Consider the following 17492-nt stretch of genomic DNA (forward strand, 5'->3'; position numbering starts at 1 on the left):
GGGACAGTCACAGCAAGATCGCTGATTCATTCTTTGCACGAGCCTTGAGGCCGTGACTATCCGTCTCATGGCTGCCCCACGGTTTTTGCAGGGGACAGCCGCTCTATATAACATTCCTGGTCGAGCACAGTCAGTGGCAAAGGGCTACGCAGGACTGTGCTGATGCACCCCCAATCACGAAGTAGCCAGTAAGCACACATCATGTTGCTTTACCAGGATGAACAATTACAATGACGCACTATCCTTCTTGTGGGACGCCTCTTCACCGGTTTTCGCTGGGTCAACTCGCACCCGCTGTTTTTTTCTCAGACGTAGGTGGCGCGTGCCCGGCTGCTGTTCGTTCCTGCGTCGCCGTTCATCGCAGCAACAATTTTACTGCGACAATAATTATTTTATGTCATTTGACTCGTACCCTTTGACGGTTTTTTTTGTTGTTGTTGGGCTGCGCTTGTGGAATAATAAGCCACCCATTATTCATGCCGAAAGTAAATACTCTTTTTTTTGTTTTTGGACATCTCCAAGCTGCGGGATCACATTATGGCGATGCATCGTCCATAACGTGCTGACGACAACAACGCGAGGCGCTGCGATCTCCGTTGCTTCACAGCTGCCAAATTGGCTGTTGTTTTAACGCGTAGGCTTTCGCGACCAACGTTATTCATAATAGAGGTTTTAATTGTAAATGTTGCGCGTTTGCTCTCGAACAGACCGCTGAGCTGAGCTCGTAACTCATTGGCACGTTTTGTTTACGCGACAATCCTTACTAATCGGCTGTGTCGGGTGGTGGCGGGTTTAGCGACACATTTATATTTTTACGCGATTTAACCCCCCCCCCAAAACCCCCTCTATTATGGCCGTTATTTTTTCACACGTAGGGCTCACTGTAACGACATGCCATTTGCTTAAAGTAATTAATTGCCTTTAGCAATAATCGAATTATTGTATCTCCTGTCCACTCAAGGAAGTCGCAAGACACTGAGAGATTCCGCGCAGCTTTGATTGATTCTCCTGCGAGCGCATCGCTGCAAGTCTTGAAGGACGCTGCATCGCGCGATGATGAGCACCAACAAATGCGTAACGACAGCTGAAGTCTTGTTACAACATTTCTCGTGGCCTTTCAGTCCTGAAAGCCTGTGACCTCTATAGCCTCGTTTTAATAAACGTCACGTTTATGAATGCTAATCTTCACGAGGCAGAGAACGTAAGTTCATCGGCAACAGGAGATAGGATGCCTTTTAGGCATATCTTATTTGAAGCCATCCATTGCTATACTCTTTGTTTTTTTTGTAAAGTCACGTAGGTATCAAATAAAATAAATCACGACGTTTCGGGCGCTTGTGTTGCGCCCGAAACGTCGTGATTTATTTTATTTTATACCTACGTGACTTTACCGAAATAACCAAAGAGTATGGATTCCTGCAGTCACGAAAGCTTCAAATCAACTATCCATTGCTATTTGAATCAAAGTCATTCGATGTATCAACAGAATCCGGGCCCTGCGGGTTATCCCTCCACATTAAAAAAATAACATGCGGTTATAATATTTGGCTGCGATACATTTGCACGTGATGAGCCACTTCATTGGGCTATCATTTGTGGCCAGGTCGCTTCTGCAAAAAAAAGCTGCGTAGCTCAGTGGGTCTCACCTTGTAAACATTTTTTTAAATAGTTTTTTTTGTATATGTGGACACCATCCGCTACTCTCGCCTTGTATTTGCAAGTGTTCAGTGTGTGCTTTTTTCAATATCCTGGACATTCTTTTTTAAGAACAAATAGTTTCACGACCGTGACAGGTAGGATTTGCAGTCCACCAATCAACGTGGGTGCTGCACCCACGTCATTCACGCGTGGACACGTGTCACCAAACAAGAACATCACCACGCTCGCCAACACGATCCAAATCGCACACACCGCGCGCAACACACACTGTTAATGCATTTCTATTTTCAGATGAGAAACGTGAATTTAATGTAATATTGCTCGATTGTTTTGATATGATGTATTTTAAATTCATTAATATGTTAGGTATATTGCAGTACTGTATATATATTTTTACAGAGGCATCAACAGGTTTTAAACTGTAGCTTAACATCACACCTCTGTGTATACAATCATACCGTATATACTATATTTACCCATCTGTCAGTAAATCTATCACCCCATAAATTTCAACTTACCGGAGTACATTCATTTCATCATACAGACGAGGGCTCATTCTGACCAGAAGTACCCATGAATCTAAGCTGGTGAAGCTGGCCTATCTATTTTGACCCAGACCCATGTCAGTCATACTACAGTACGACCAAAATGTCCCGCATGCTAGCCATGATAAGTGGCATGAGGCTCAGCAGGCGAAGCGTGGTTATTGCATCTGATAACGGAGTCGGCTACAAAGCCTTCGCAAACCATTGCAGCACCAACGTCTTGGACCAACAACCTTGTTTCCCTCCCTTAACATCGTACATTTTCCTTCAAAAAAAATGTTTGAAGCAAAAGTTTAGTGCTGGATACAGCCACATTTGCAAATGTGACTTGTAAATGTAAACCTTAACAATGTATCGATGGTTAAATTTGAATGGACATTTTTTATTGAGGGACTGTGTGTTGTCTCGGTGTGGCCTGGGACTGTTTTTGCTGTTGTATTACTGCCTTTCCGAAGCTTGTGAATTGATGATGCAATTTGAATCTATATACTTTATTTAATTATTAAAATGGCGCAACAGTGGCGAGATGTTACCGAGCTCGACTGGTAAAAATGAGGTCGTGGGTTAAATCCCAACCCTATCGCCTCTATATTTAGAGTTTCCGTGTCTCTCTCCCCGTGGTCGTGTGGCTTTAAATCCGAGTCCTCCGGTTTCTCCCTTCACATGTACAGTGAGGGAAAAAAGTATTTGATCCCATGCTGATTTTGTATGTTTGCCCACTGACAAAGAAATGATCAGTCTATAATTTTAATGGTAGGTTTATTTGAACAGTGAGAGAGAATAACGATAAAAAAATCCAGAAAAACGCATGTCAAAAATGTTATGAATTGATTTGCATTTTAATGAGGGAAATAAGTATTTGACCCCTCTGTAAAACATGACTTAGTACTTGGTGGCAAAACCCTTGTTGGCAATCACAGAGGTCAGACGTTTCTTGTAGTTGGCCACCAGGTTTAATGTGCTTCTTCTTGAGCCACTCCTTTGTTGCCTTGGCCGTGTGTTTTGGGTCATTGTCATGCTGGAATATCCATCCACGACCCATTTTCAATGCCCTGGCTGAGGGAAGGAGGTTCTCACCCAAGATTTGACGGTACATGAACCCGTCCATCGTCCCTTTGATGTGGTGAAGTCCTGTCCCCTTAGCAGAAACACACCCCCAAAGCATAATGTTTCCACCTCCATGTTTGACGGTGGGGATGGTGTTCTTGGGGTCATAGGCAGCATTCCTCCTCCTCCAAACACGGCGAGTTGAGTTGATGCCAAAGAGCTCCATTTTGGTCTCATCTGACCACAACACTTTCACCCAGTTGTCCTCTGAATCATTCAGATGTTCATTGGCAAACTTCAGACGGGCATGTATGTGCTTTCTTGAGCAAGGGAACCTTGTGGGCGCTGTAGGATTTCAATCCTTCACGGCGTAGTGTGTTACCAATTGTTTTCTTGGTGACTATGGTCCCAGCTGCCTTGAGATTATTGACAAGATCCTCCCGTGTAGTTCTGGGCTAATTCCTCACCGTTCTCATTATCATTGCAACTCCACGAGGTGAGATCTTGCATGGAGCCCCAGGCCGAGGGAGATTGACAGTTCTTTTGTGTTTCTTCCATTTGCGAATAATCGCACCAACTGTTGTCACCTTCTCACCAAGCTGCTTGGCAATGGTCTTGTAGCCCATTCCAGCCTTGTGTAGGTCTACAATTTTGTCCCTGACATCCTTGGAGAGCTCTTTGGTCTTGGCCATGGTGGAGAGTTTGGAATCTGATTGATTGCTTGCTTCTGTGGACAGGTGTCTTTAATACAGGTAACAAGCTGAGATTAGGAGCACTCCCTTTAAGAGTGTGCTCCTAATCTCAGCTCGTTACCTGTATAAAAGACACCTGGGAGCCAGAAATATTTCTGATTGAGAGGGGGTCAAATGCTTATTTCCCTCATTAAAATACAAATCAATTTATAACATTTTTGACATGCGTTTTCCTGAATTTTTTGTTGTTATTCTGTCTCTCACTGTTCAAATAAACGTACCATTAAAATTATAGACTGGTCATTTCTTTGTCAGTGGGCAAACGTACAAAATCAGCAGAGGATCAAATACTTTTTTCCCTCACTGTAGAAACACGCGTTTAGAGGATGTGGCTGCGATACATTTCCACGTGATAAGCCACTTCGTTGAGCTATCGTATTTGGCCAGGTCGCTTCTGAACAAGAGCTAGGTGAGCCTTAGCAGGTACACTTTAAAAAAATTAGGTTAGCTTTCTGTATAAGTGGGGAACATCCGCTATTCTTGCCTTGTATTTCCAAGTGGTCAATATCATTGAGATCACTGGAGATTGCTTTACAGCTTCACCCCCGGGGGGCTCATTCCCACAATGCTGACTCAGAGCAGGCAGTCCATGCATGACCGGTTTAAGATTTTGGAGGCCCCTGGGCTACAGGTACTGTGAGGCCCCCAGTAATATTTTCAAAATGAAAACAAAGTTAAAGAAAAATAAAATGTATTTTTGTTACAAGGCTAACAGCAAATACAAATTCAGCATTCACAAATGAAATAACTTTTCACTTCACCTCTGGAGGCCCTCCAGCTGGTGGAGTTCCCTGGGCTGCAGCCACTAAAGCCCCGTGCCTTAATCCGACCCTGAGGTCCATGGGCCACATCAGAAACTGCCATCACCTATAGAAGCATCACCTTAGTCGTACCGATGTCTTTACATGGCTAATAACAGTGATTTATACGATAAGTCACTTATTATAAATGCATATCACGTGAAGAAATTGGAACCACGATAGTGATGCCACCTCTGTTATGACTAACAAATGCGAATATCTGTTCTGGACTCTCGGATCGAGGGATGAGTTTCACCTTCAGAATGTGAATCTAAGTGGATCCCACCAGATGGACGGTTCATATCCAGGCAGATTTTATTCAAGAATTATTTATTCGTCTCATTTGTGCCGTATAAGTTCCGTTGCTTCATTTGAACCATCTTCTGGGTTCAGTTTAAAGTGACATTAGAATATAACGTGCATGAATCGTAAATAGTTCCATCGTGTGCATGTATCATAAGCAAACTAGATTTTAAGTGAAGATTCATTTAAAATGATGATTACAATTATTAATCACAATTACATTGCCTAGGCGTTGCAATTAAACCAGCCGATAATTAAACTGGCTGATAAAGGTGACCCGGCGGTTGTCTGGACAACTGTCTGGTATGCGAATGTTTTCGTGGCACCTGAGCAGTTTTTCTTTTTACGAAGTGCTGAGTAATGGCCTCATAATAAAATAAATAAACGCCAACAGTCATGGTCACCTTCAAAAACATGTTTCACACTTGTCAGATGCCATCGTTAGTTCTCAGGTTGGGGGGGGGGGGACAAAGAGGTTTTGTTTAGCCAAAAAGAGGCTCGGCGACATCTAAAACCAATCCAGCGACATTGCAATCAAATGTCGTTCAATCAAATGATGTTTAAATCAAGTTTATTTTAATCAAATGATGTTAAAATCAAATGATTTGGGGCTATAGTGAAACCCCTCCAAGCCCGACACAAGCACGCGAGCCGAAGTTCAGGGTAAGTCGGAGAGGCAACCCAAACATAAATAAATAAATGCGCCTAATATCTCCGACTTGAACACAGTTGCTGGAGTAATTAAGTCTCACTGGGGTGCATCTTTTTTCCGAGGGGTTCTTGCAATTTTTTTCCGTTAGGGGGCGACGTTGCTATGTGCAATCCCAATTGGGTAAGTTCCAGGATTTTTTCAGCATTGGGATATTTGGCCTATACCGGTTACATTGTATATATATTTGTTTTGCCATTGAAGGAAACTGAAGGAAACGCATCTAGAAGAGGGCGTGAGAGAACTGACAAACTCCACACAGACCCTTCTTGTTGAGAGGCACAAGTGGTATCACTCGTGGTGCCACCTTGCAACCCACATCGGCATCAAACATGGATATGGTAAAATCCAGAGATCACCGTGTGCACGTTGACTCTGGCTCTCAAGAGGGGCTCCATCATTTTTTCACTACTTAAAATTCCCATTCAAATATAATCCTGCTTTAGATAAAAAAAACAGCCGAAGAGAGCCTTTTCTTTGTTGGATTCAAGACTCCACATTGAAGGGGTTATACCCTGTCCACATATGAATCGCTAATAAAGAGCATTCCCACTAAAATGGCCATTCTTTTTCACAATGTCTTGAGCTCTGCTGCTTGTGCAGTGATTGACACAAGCAGGTATATTAATTTGTCTGATAAATACACAACCATAGCGCACTGGGTTTACCCATGCACCCGCGCAGTGGATCATGAAAGAAGCAATGCAAATGACCAGTCGACACGCATAACAACACGTAATCACCTGCACCTTTCACATTCTCGGCAGTGGCAAACACTGCACCCACCTTGAAAGGAGCACCTCTGTGTAAGACATGCATATTTGAACGTCTTACAACCACTACAACAGCAGCTGCTATGCATAAAGGCATTGGTTAAACGAACCGCATGAATCGGCTTTGTCAGCAACTAAAATGTAAATCGAATGAAAATAACAACAAGAATTTCCCGTCAGTCAGTATCTCTTGGGCTGCAATATTAAATGTGGCAAACTCAGCATCTGACACGTGTAAAGCTACGGTTTACACAAAAATTGGTTCATTTTTTTTTAAGCGCCACATCATTGAAGTGGCAGCGTGGTGCAAGATGGCATCCTTCGTAAGGAGAGGATGTAATTTTCTGCAGATTCCACAAACATTTACTAACGCTACAATCATGTCCAACGCAGCCTTTACAACTCCATTACCAATACCACCAGACATACGAGGAGTTTATAGTTTCTCCTGGAGAGAGATAACTACTGCATTATCTGCTACTCCTCCTATTACCCGTGCCCCAACATCAATCTGTGGATTTTCTTCCTATTACCCAGACAAACTATCAGTGCTTTACCCACAGATGAGAGGAGTGTCCCAGAAGTGGCAACAAATTCGTTATCCGCACTGCTTCGCATGGAGGACGAAAATGCGCCGATCACCAAGCAAAACAATATCAGACAATAACCGCTCCCAATATCAGCGCGGATAAGTGAAGGTATGAGTGCAAACGGTGCTCACGTCGTGACGCTAAGGATGCATCGCAAATGCGACTACAGAGAAAGCCACTACAAATGTCATTCGAAAACCTCGTAAATCACAACATTGTCCTTGTTTCCCCGCATAGTTGCGAAAGAAGTTCAACATACATACATATTGACAGCCGTATCAGAGTTCTCATTTAAATGTTTAACTATTCGCCAGAGACGTAACGATGCTACCACCAATATTCCAACGTGTGTCGAGACTGGGGAAACGTAGAGGCTTTTGGGATAAACTGTTGTTTTCGCTGCGTCTGCCTATAATTTTAGTGGGGTGTCAAGAATGAAACCATCCTGTCCAATATTACCCACCGCGATCCACGCGAACCTACATCGTGTACGGTTTTCTTGCACTCACTGAATGGACCCCAAGGTGCGCAAGGACGGATATTGCTGATGATACCAGGCAGTTCGGCAGCATTTGTTTCAGAGGCAATGCCCTGCCGACGAGACGAGTTAGAATGCTGTAATCGGTGCACAGTTTGGACACATTCTGCCAGAAAACATCGGTCCCAGAAGACTGACAGACAAAAATGTGGCGATTTATTTTTTAACATGTTTTAACCGACTATTGTCTGATAATTATACATGATTTACAAAACAGCCAGGTTTGCTTCGTGAGATGCTTATGGCAGCTATTGCAACTGAACGCATTCCTGTAGTTGCATTCGATCACGATACTGGATAGCACTTTTGCAGGCAGCAGCAGCAGCAGCGGCACGATTTTGCATCTCTCAGCGAGTGGGCACGGCAGCCCGAGGACACCACTGAGAACACACGGGGTATTACACGTGTTCGTGTCGCTGTGCCGCACTACAACAAGGGGAGAGAAAGATTATACATCAAATCAAGGCCCAACTCAAAAAGCCAGCCGCGACCGAACTTTTCATCGACAGTCTACACGCTCCGTGTAGATCGGGCAATGCAAACCCGTACAGCCGCGTTGTCAATCCACAGAAGGGGACACAGCTGGTGCGATCTGCTCGTCATCTCAGGCAGTCAACCCATGGCACCTGGGGCTGCCCTCTCATCGTGGCCAGCAGATATTCGACATTGGAATCTAGCTCCTTAACCTCCTGCCAGCGAGCCTTCGATGCTTGAAGTGGCCTCAAAATGCGCCTGGCCTGGCACAGGCGCTGTGACGACGTCTCTACCACTGGTAAATCAGGGCCACGTGGACTGTGCGGGATATTTAACCATACTTCACCACGCAGATGCATTAAAATGCACAGGAAGGCCGCAGTGGTGCGTCACTTAACACTGCGTGGGTACGTAGGTGCTGATCCTTGTTCACAATCCTGAGCGAGTGGTGGAAATTCTACATTCCCAGGACAGGGGCGTGTACATCCGTGACAACCCCTATTGTACACTAGCCTTTTGCCCGTCCAATGATGGATTACTGCAGTAAATCTGAAACTTGCAAGCGAAAATCAGACCGCGAAGTCATATTCATTGCATCCATTCGTGTGTACTTTGTAAGGGCGCGGTGACAGACTTATTTCATTTTAAGGTTATAATGCCTTGTTCATCACGACGTCCTTTTTACTTTAATATCTCAATAGCGTTACGGAGATCACGTGACGTGAGGTTCTGCCTTTGTAGTGAAGGTTGTAAGTTGACGCCAAGGAGGGGGGAGGAGGCGCCTCCCACCCCCCCCCCCATGTGGAGTGACGTCACCTGCTAATTATTATTAATGGTGGGGGTGCCCATTTGGAGGACGTCACCTGACACAATTGGACTACGCCCACCTCTAAACCTTCATAAACAGTTTTCCTTTGGAGGCTAACCCCCCTTTTCCTGATGACGACCGCTTGTGTTGCGATTAAAACTTTGTGGGTTTTTTGTTTATTTATTTTAGATTTACGTGACTTTACCGAAAGAATAGCATGTTACCTGTTCATGATTATTAATGAGGGGGGGGGGGGGTTCTCCATGCGAAGTGACGTAACCCGTTCATGATTATTAATGAAGGGGGCTGGTCGACGTGGAGTGACGTCACGGGCGTTACACACTGACATTCTTTGGTAATTCTAGATTTGAAGCTTTCGTGACTGCAAGGATTCATACTCTTTTGTTTTTTTTTCGGTAAAGTCACCTAGGTAAAATAAAATAAATGAAAACAACTCAATTAAATCTAGGTACAGCTATTTTGCTGTGACTGTTCCACCTGGTGACGGAAGCTTGTGTTGCCTCCGAAACGTCGTGATTTAATTGAGTTGTTTTTTATTCATTTTATTTTACCTACGTGACTTTACCGAAAAAAACAAAGAGTATTCTTGGGTAAATATAGTAGTAAATAAGAGGTTTTTGAGTTAGATCACGTGAATATAAATGTCGTCGTTAAACTCGCCACCAACCGACACAGCCAACTAGTAAGGTTTGTCACGTAAACAGAACGTGGCCAATTCGTTACTAGTACAGCACTAACCGGTGTGTTGCAGAGTAAATCCACAACATTTTCAATTCAAGTACGACGTTTCACCAGTAATTACAACCAGCATCATCAGGAGACAGCCACATTTTCCTAACCCCTGTTGTACAGTACAGAGTACTGTATTATAACAAATCCAGTGTACAGTACACACATGCATGCAGAGATAAAACATTCAGCCGATTCAAAATGCAAAATCAAGCGTTGCCGAGTTCCACGTGCAATGATCGGTGTTGCAACAGATTTTTATTTATTTATTTTAGAAGTTAATAAACGTTTTATACATTTACTGGTGTCTCCGGTAAGAGAGTGCAGTCGTTGATATGGTATAATGTACGGTAGTGACATCTAGAGGCATGGACTAGCAGGGTTAGCTACGTACAGCGCGAAAGAAGTTCGACATACATACGTAGAGGAAGCTGCATTTTATTTTTAAAGCAGAGATGGCAACAAATATGACGGTAGCCTTTGGGGGCTCACTTTTGAAAAGCGTGAGCACACTCACACGTTTGGAAACTTGGAATTCACTCGAAAGTAATACACCATTCCGGCCCTCTATATATGCTGTAAACCCACAGAGACTAATTTCGATACACAGGGACAGACAGAGATGCATAGAACCCCACAGAAAAAAGACCCATAGAGACCCAGAGAGATACATTAAAGAAAAGCCACAGTAATGCGATTGTGGTCCAGCAACCCACACTATGAACCGTAGAGTAAACCCATTGTAGTCTGCACTCCTTCAACAAGAAGCAAAGCAAAACCACACAAATTATCTCTCCTGAAACCCTCTCGTCGTGGCCAACAAACCTCGACGTTGGCACCTAGCTCCTCGACATTGCTACTGCCGTCATACGCAAGGGCGGAATTCACACCTAAATTGTAAACAAGCGAATGACTGCATACGCTTAACTAGTTATCCGTGTCTCGCCAAGGTGAAAGGCAATCCCAAGAGGCTCCGCGCAAAGAGTAAATTATACACAGTGGCATTTTGTTGTTGTTGTAAAAGTAATAATAAGAAGAAGATATAAACACCGAGAGGAGAGAACAAAAGAGTTGGCGAGAACAGAGGGGAGGCTCAAGAGAAGACCCGGAGTCTTGGCGAGTGGCTGCCCGACCCACACGGCCCATCGCCACCAAGGGCCAACACTACCGCTCCCAATGTTTCCGTGGATCCAATCCGACCGGCAACCAGGAACCAGAACATTTATTCATCCTGGAGGAATCCGATGAGAAATGTGACGTCACATCAAAATTCGCAACTTTAAATAAATATAGACAACACGTTCTACTTAATTAAATATGCTTTTTAATCAATGTTTTCTCCTACAACACCAGAGTGCAGCGCCACATTGAATACGCACGACAATGACAATAGTTTAAAGCCATTTGAAACACGTAAAACATTTGGGGGGGGGGGGGGGCAGAGCTTTGTGACGTCATATTTGAGAGGGGGTCAGGCTTTTTGTGACGCCGTGTGACGATCGGGGGGGCGGGGGGGGGGTCAAAAATCGTCCAAAATCGCGTGACGTCATTTATGGACGGCCCATAAGCACAACGCGAGGCCCTCAGCTGTGCTTGGGAGGTCAATGACTGCGAGCGTCGATTTCAGCTCCGGCCAAGCCCAGCATTGGCCATTTGTTGTCGAACTCTCGCTCAGCCGGAAAACCAAACAGCAAACGCACCGCACACGGGAACTGCAACGCACAAGGACCCGGGGCGATTGACGTGGGCCGCAGATGCAACGATGACATCCAGCAGCGGCGTCCCGCTGGGCACTAATTCGCAACAAGCTCCATGATCACGGTGCCCTTGACAACTACCGGTAATCTGTCCCCAATACCCCTCACCACGCCCCCAGACACCTCACCACGCCTCTAAACACCTCACCACGCCCCCAAACACCTCACCACGCCCCCAAACACCTCACCATGCCCCCAAACCCCTCACCACGCCCCCAAACCCCTCACCACGCCCCCAAACACCTCACCACGCCTCTAAACACCTCACCACGCCCCCAAACACCTCACCACGCCTCTAAACACCTCACCACGCCCCCAAACACCTCACCACGCCCCCAAACACCTCACCATGCCCCACACCACTCACCATGCCCCCAAACCCCTCACCACGCCCCCAAACACCTCACCACGCCCCCAAATACCTCACCACGCCTCTAAACACCTCACCACGCCCCCAAACACCTCACCACGCCTCTAAACACCTCACCACGCCCCCAAACACCTCACCATGCCCCCACACCACTCACCATGCCCCCAAACACCTCACCACGCCCCCAAACCCCTCACCATGCCCCCACACCCCTCACCACGCCCCCACACCCCTCACCATGCCTCTAAACACCTCACCATGCCCCCACACCACTCACCATGCCCCCAAACACCTCACCACGCCTCCAAACACCTCACCATGCCCCCACACCCCTCACCATGCCCCCACACCCTCACCATGCCCCCAGACCACTCACCATGCCCCCAAACCCCTCACCATGCCCCTACACCACTCACCATGCCCCCACACCACTCACCATGCCCCCACACCACTCACCATGCCCCCACACCACTCACCATGCCCCCACACCACTCACCATGCCCCCTCACCATGCCTTTGAACATCCCCACCAGGCGCCCACAGCTTATGGCTGCCCTTGCACACGTGACTCGCATTGGGTGTTGAGGTAATCACAGCCGTGCACAGGGGGACATGCACGTGTCCGTGCGGCTGCATCACACAACAGTTCCCCACCGACTGGCGACTTGGCAAAGGTCGCAAGCAACAACGGGGCCCGTGGTTTGCATTAACAGCAAGCCTTGCCTGAACACGGCCAGCCATTTCTCACACCTTGGCCCTGCAACATGCCCCGCGAATTAAACATTTTGTTGAAAGTTAACGTAGTCTTTGTATTCTTGCTTTTGGAAATAATTATTTCACACATACTGTACCGTGCTGTATATACAACAAAAAATATGTTACAAACACCGCTTTAAAATATATGAAAACTGTACACAGATCATGATTCACAGCACGAAGGTCATGTAGACAGTATAGTTGGTCGTTGGGCCATACTTCACCATGCTGGTCAGTGTGCTCAGTGGGGCCTATTCAGTTTATCACTCGCCACGCGTGTTTATTCTAATCGAAATCCAGGCGAGGTGTGGAGTTGTGTGGCCCAGTTTGGTGTGTAACGGGAAATGTAAACAGATCATTATCTGTAGCCCATGATTCACCATGCCCTTGCAGCAATACCAGTCAATGCCAACCACGATGCACAGCACAGCATCACCCACAGTTCACCAGCCAACTCTCTGCTAATCCTGGGCACAGACGTGATTTCTTGCAGGGGAAAATCGTGACAGCCAACCTGGAGCCAAATTCCAATGACGATTCTGATAATTGCTCTTTCCATAATTGGATGACTTATTAGTGATCTGCCAACAATGGTGAAGTCTGGGGAGTTTACTGTTGGGCTCATTTTACACCGTCACGGAATGCTTGTATGCTGCACATTAATTAGCACCCACTCCGTGCGTGAAAGGGGAACAACTTTTGATTTCACACGTTACGAATTTTTTTTTTCATGAATAATTTACGCCCGGTGCAGTTTTAAACACGAGGGGATTATCCCACACTTCGCGACGCTGTGAGTCTCATTAATGCACGCGCGCGCACACACACACACATCCGCGTTGTCTTGCAGGCCCATCATGAACAAACACGTCAACAACCGGTATTCATCAGCCTAACGCTCCTCCCCTACTCACAAAGACCACCTTCCATCTCGTTACAGACCCTCACTGAGCAGGGATTGTTTGTGGGTTTTGTTGCCAAGGCCCATTGTCCCGTAATCGGGCAGTTAAAATCGCGCTCTGCGATGCAATAATTTAAGGTCCATTCGTTATGAAGGCATTAATTTTTCAGGCGGGTGCAAAGGTTACGCTGTCAAAAGACAACGAACGAGGTTTGTATCGCCACCCGTACAGTATTGCCAAACGTATAGAAGCAGCAAGGAATCAAGCTGCGTCACCCATCCGACTGCCACGATCTCACACAGACTCCGTGAAACGAACGCCATTATCCACAAACAGTCTTCAGCCATTTCGAATTCACGTCGGCATCGACGAAAGGTGTCTCTTTTTTTCTCCTTCGCTACGATGCGAACAGAACGGACAGACCCAACGTTGCGTCACCAACACCCCCCCCCCCCCGCCGTGACAGAATCTCGTCTGCGATAATCAACATCACGGAGCATGGCACGACGCGGAGGGAGGCGCTGATCTCCATTCAGCAGAGACCCGGCCGGGATTGTCAACCATTTTAATAGCCACGATGACTGCAACACCACTCGCAGCATTCCCAGTCTATTGCCCAACCAGGCGAGCGATGGCCACGGCACGACACCTCACACACCTCACATTTATAATGTGCAACGACTGAAATCTTCCAACTGAATACATTTCCAATTTTTACATTTTCTCTCGTCCAACAGCGATAATGTTTGAGCACGCACCAGCTGCGTACTGTACCGCCCCGAACAAATGTCCTGTTCGCTCTTGAGATTCCCCTCATTGCTTATGTTACTCTCTTCATCATCATCACCACAACCACCGTCACTCTCTCTTGTGGCTGCGTGGTCCAGCTGTGTATTATTATTATTATGATGATCCATCAGAGCACATGTCTCACCTCTGTGCCCGTGTCACACGGTGAGGGTGAGTGTTGCACCACAAAACTCACCACCACCACCACCATCCCCTCGCCACACCTTTCTCGCGTGTGCATCATTCATTGTGCTGCTTCTCCACGTGCACTCGCACGAACAACGCTGGACACTGCTGCTGTGTGATAACACCATGCAGAGCCTGGGTCAGGGTCATGGCTTCGGTCAGTGTTGGGACGACTTAAGAGTAATATTATGTAATATTATAATTATGAGTAGGGTGTTAGGTTTAGGTTATGTGTAGGATTTTTGTGCTAGGGATAGTGTTTTGAAAATGTGCAAGGCTTATGGATGACGTTAGTGTCGGATATATAAGGTTATAGACAGGGTTAGTATTGGGGAAGGGGTTAAAGGTTAGTGTTGAGAGCAGGATCCGTCATTGTTTGGGGTAAGATGAAAGCTGTAGAATTCCTGGACGATGTTGTTCTGTGTAGGGCTGGTGTTCGGGCTAATGTGGTGGATGAGGGTTGCTGTTAGGAGCAGGGTCGGGTTTTTTGGGGTTTTTTTGGGGGGTGATGAGTGGGTTGAGATGTGGGTTTTGGCGAGATACTCCAGCGCCATTCACCAACCACGTTCGCACCGAACAAAATACACGCGACACCGACCACGCTGGGCAAGGCGAGGCGTTCACCATTTCAGCACCAGGGCGCTGTCCACAGCGCGGCCAGGACGACAGCGGCGCCCGGATTCTCCACCGCTCAATTTTAAGGCAGGCACCAAAATCGACCCTTGGCGGTCCCCTGCTACTGCATCGCGCCATCCACAGCCTCCAGAGCGCTGCGGCTTTCTCTCCGTGCCATTCGACTGCGCCATGTCGGCACACACACACAGGGCAGTCACGCGCTCGTAGAGTCACGTCTTCGTGCGCGTCTTCACCACCATTGCCCGTCGCTGTTGTTTTCATACGAGAGCAGCACACGATTGTTGCACGCATTGGTGCCGTTTCGTTGTTTGTCTCGCGTCGTCCGTCTGCTGCGCGTCCCGAATGTCCGCGGAATTAACGACGCCGGAGCGCCCCACCCCCAGCCCAATGCCTCCCTTTGCCCGACATCGCCGCTACACAACACCCGACTCCTACAGCAACAGCACTCACGACAGCATCCACACGACACAAAACGCTCGGCACGGATACTCACATCTTGCTGCTGCGGCTGCTGCTGTTGCTGTGGCTGCTGCTGCTGCTGCTGTGTGCGCGGCTGCAAGAGGCTGCTGCTGCTGCTGCAGTGGTGCCGCTGCTTGTGCTGCTGCTGGGCGCGTCAATATGGAGCTGCGCAAAATCCGCACTGCTAAACTGTGACGTCACGAGCAGCCCAGACTGCGAATGCGGAGACCCCCTCCCCTACAGGCCCCCCACCCACCACCACCACCACCAATCCCCCCCCTTAGTCTCGTATCATCACTAACCCCCCCCCCCCCCAACACGTCACCACCTCCACGCCTACCCTCCCTATCACCCCCTACCAACCTCGCACCACCCCCCTACCAAACCCCCCAAACCCAGACCATCACCCCCCCCCCTACCAACCCCCCCATCACCCCCCTACCAACCCCCCCATCACCCGCCGACCAACCCCCCCTCACCCCCCTACCAAGCCCCCTATCACCCCCTAACAACACCCTACCGAACCCCCCTAACAACCCCCCCATCACCGCCCCTACCAACCCCCCCTCACCCCCCTACCAACCCCCCCTCACCCCCCTACCAACCCCTCTATCACCCCCCTACCAACCCCCCCCCCATCACCCCTCTACCACCCCTTCCAACCCCCCACCATCACCCCCCTAACAACCCCCCTCAACACCCCCCTACCAATCTCCCCCCATCACCCCCTACCACCCCCCCCATCACCCTCCCTACCAACCCCCCTCACCCCCCTACCAACCCCCCCATCACCCCCCTACCACCCCTAACAACACCCTACCAACCCCCCTAACAACCCCCCCATCACCGCCCCTACCAACCCCCCCATCACCCCCCTACCACCCCTAACAACACCCTACCAACCCCCCTAACAACCCCCCATCACCGCCCCTACCAACCCCCCCATCATCCTCCTACCAACCCCCCCATCACCCCCCATCACCCCCCTACCAACCCCCCCATCACCCCCGTATCAACCCCCTCATCACCCCCCTACCAACCCCGCACCATCACCCCCCTACCAACCCCCCACCATCACCCCCCTACCAACCCCCTCAACACCCCCTATTAACCCCCCCCCATAACCCCCCTACCAACTCCCCACCCCCATCACCTCCCTACCAACTCCCTCAACACCCCCCAAATCACCCCCCTACCAACCCCCCCATCATCCCCCTAATCACCCCCTACCAACCCCCCCATCATCCCCCTAATCACCCCCCTAATCACCCTCCTAATCACCCCCCTACCAACCCCCCCCCCCTTAATTACACCCCTACCAACCCCCCCCATCGTCCCCCTAATCACCCCCCTAATCACCCCCCTACCAACCCCCCCCCCCTTAATCACATCCCTACCAACCCCCCCATCATCCCCCTAATCACCCCTCTACCAACCCCCCCTCCCATCACCCCCTACAAGCCCCCCCATCATCCCCCTAATCACCCCCCTAATCACCCCCTACCAACCCCGCCATCATCCCCCTAATCACCCCCCTACCAACCCCGCCATCATCCCCCTAATCACCCCCTAATCACCCCCCTACCACCCCCCCATCATCCCCCTAATAATCCCCCTAATCACCCCCCTAATCACCCCCCTAATCACCCTCTTACCAAGCCCCCCCTAATCACCCCCCTACCAGCCCCCCCCTAATCACCCCCCCAGTAACCCCGCCATCATCCCCCTAATCACCCCCCTAATCACCCCCTACCAACCCCCCCCCCCCAATCACCCCCCTGCCAACCCCCCCATCATCCCCCTAATCACCCCCCTACCAACCGCCCCCCCCCCCCATAATCACCCCCCCTACCAACCCCCACCCTAATCACCCCCCTACCAACCCCCCC

At 48.6% G+C, this 17492-nt stretch overlaps 1 protein-coding gene across 1 annotated transcript in view; it reads right to left on the reverse strand.

The window, feature by feature from the left end:
* LOC116942783 (vesicle-associated membrane protein 3-like) overlaps nt 1–15807 on the reverse strand; it is a 48967-nt gene extending 33160 nt beyond the window's left edge. Inside the window, exon 1 of the mRNA XM_076067532.1 lies at nt 15638–15807. Within this exon, the coding sequence (XP_075923647.1) occupies nt 15638–15639 (2 nt within the window). The 5' untranslated portion in view covers nt 15640–15807. The remainder of the gene's footprint in view (nt 1–15637) is intronic.
* Between the last annotated feature and the right edge of the window lie 1685 nt (nt 15808–17492).

This window comes from Petromyzon marinus, chromosome 16, assembly GCF_048934315.1.
Source record: "Petromyzon marinus isolate PM22_M1 ecotype Great Lakes invasive population chromosome 16, UKy_Petmar_22M1.pri1.0, whole genome shotgun sequence".
NCBI classification, from domain to species: domain Eukaryota; kingdom Metazoa; phylum Chordata; class Hyperoartia; order Petromyzontiformes; family Petromyzontidae; genus Petromyzon; species Petromyzon marinus.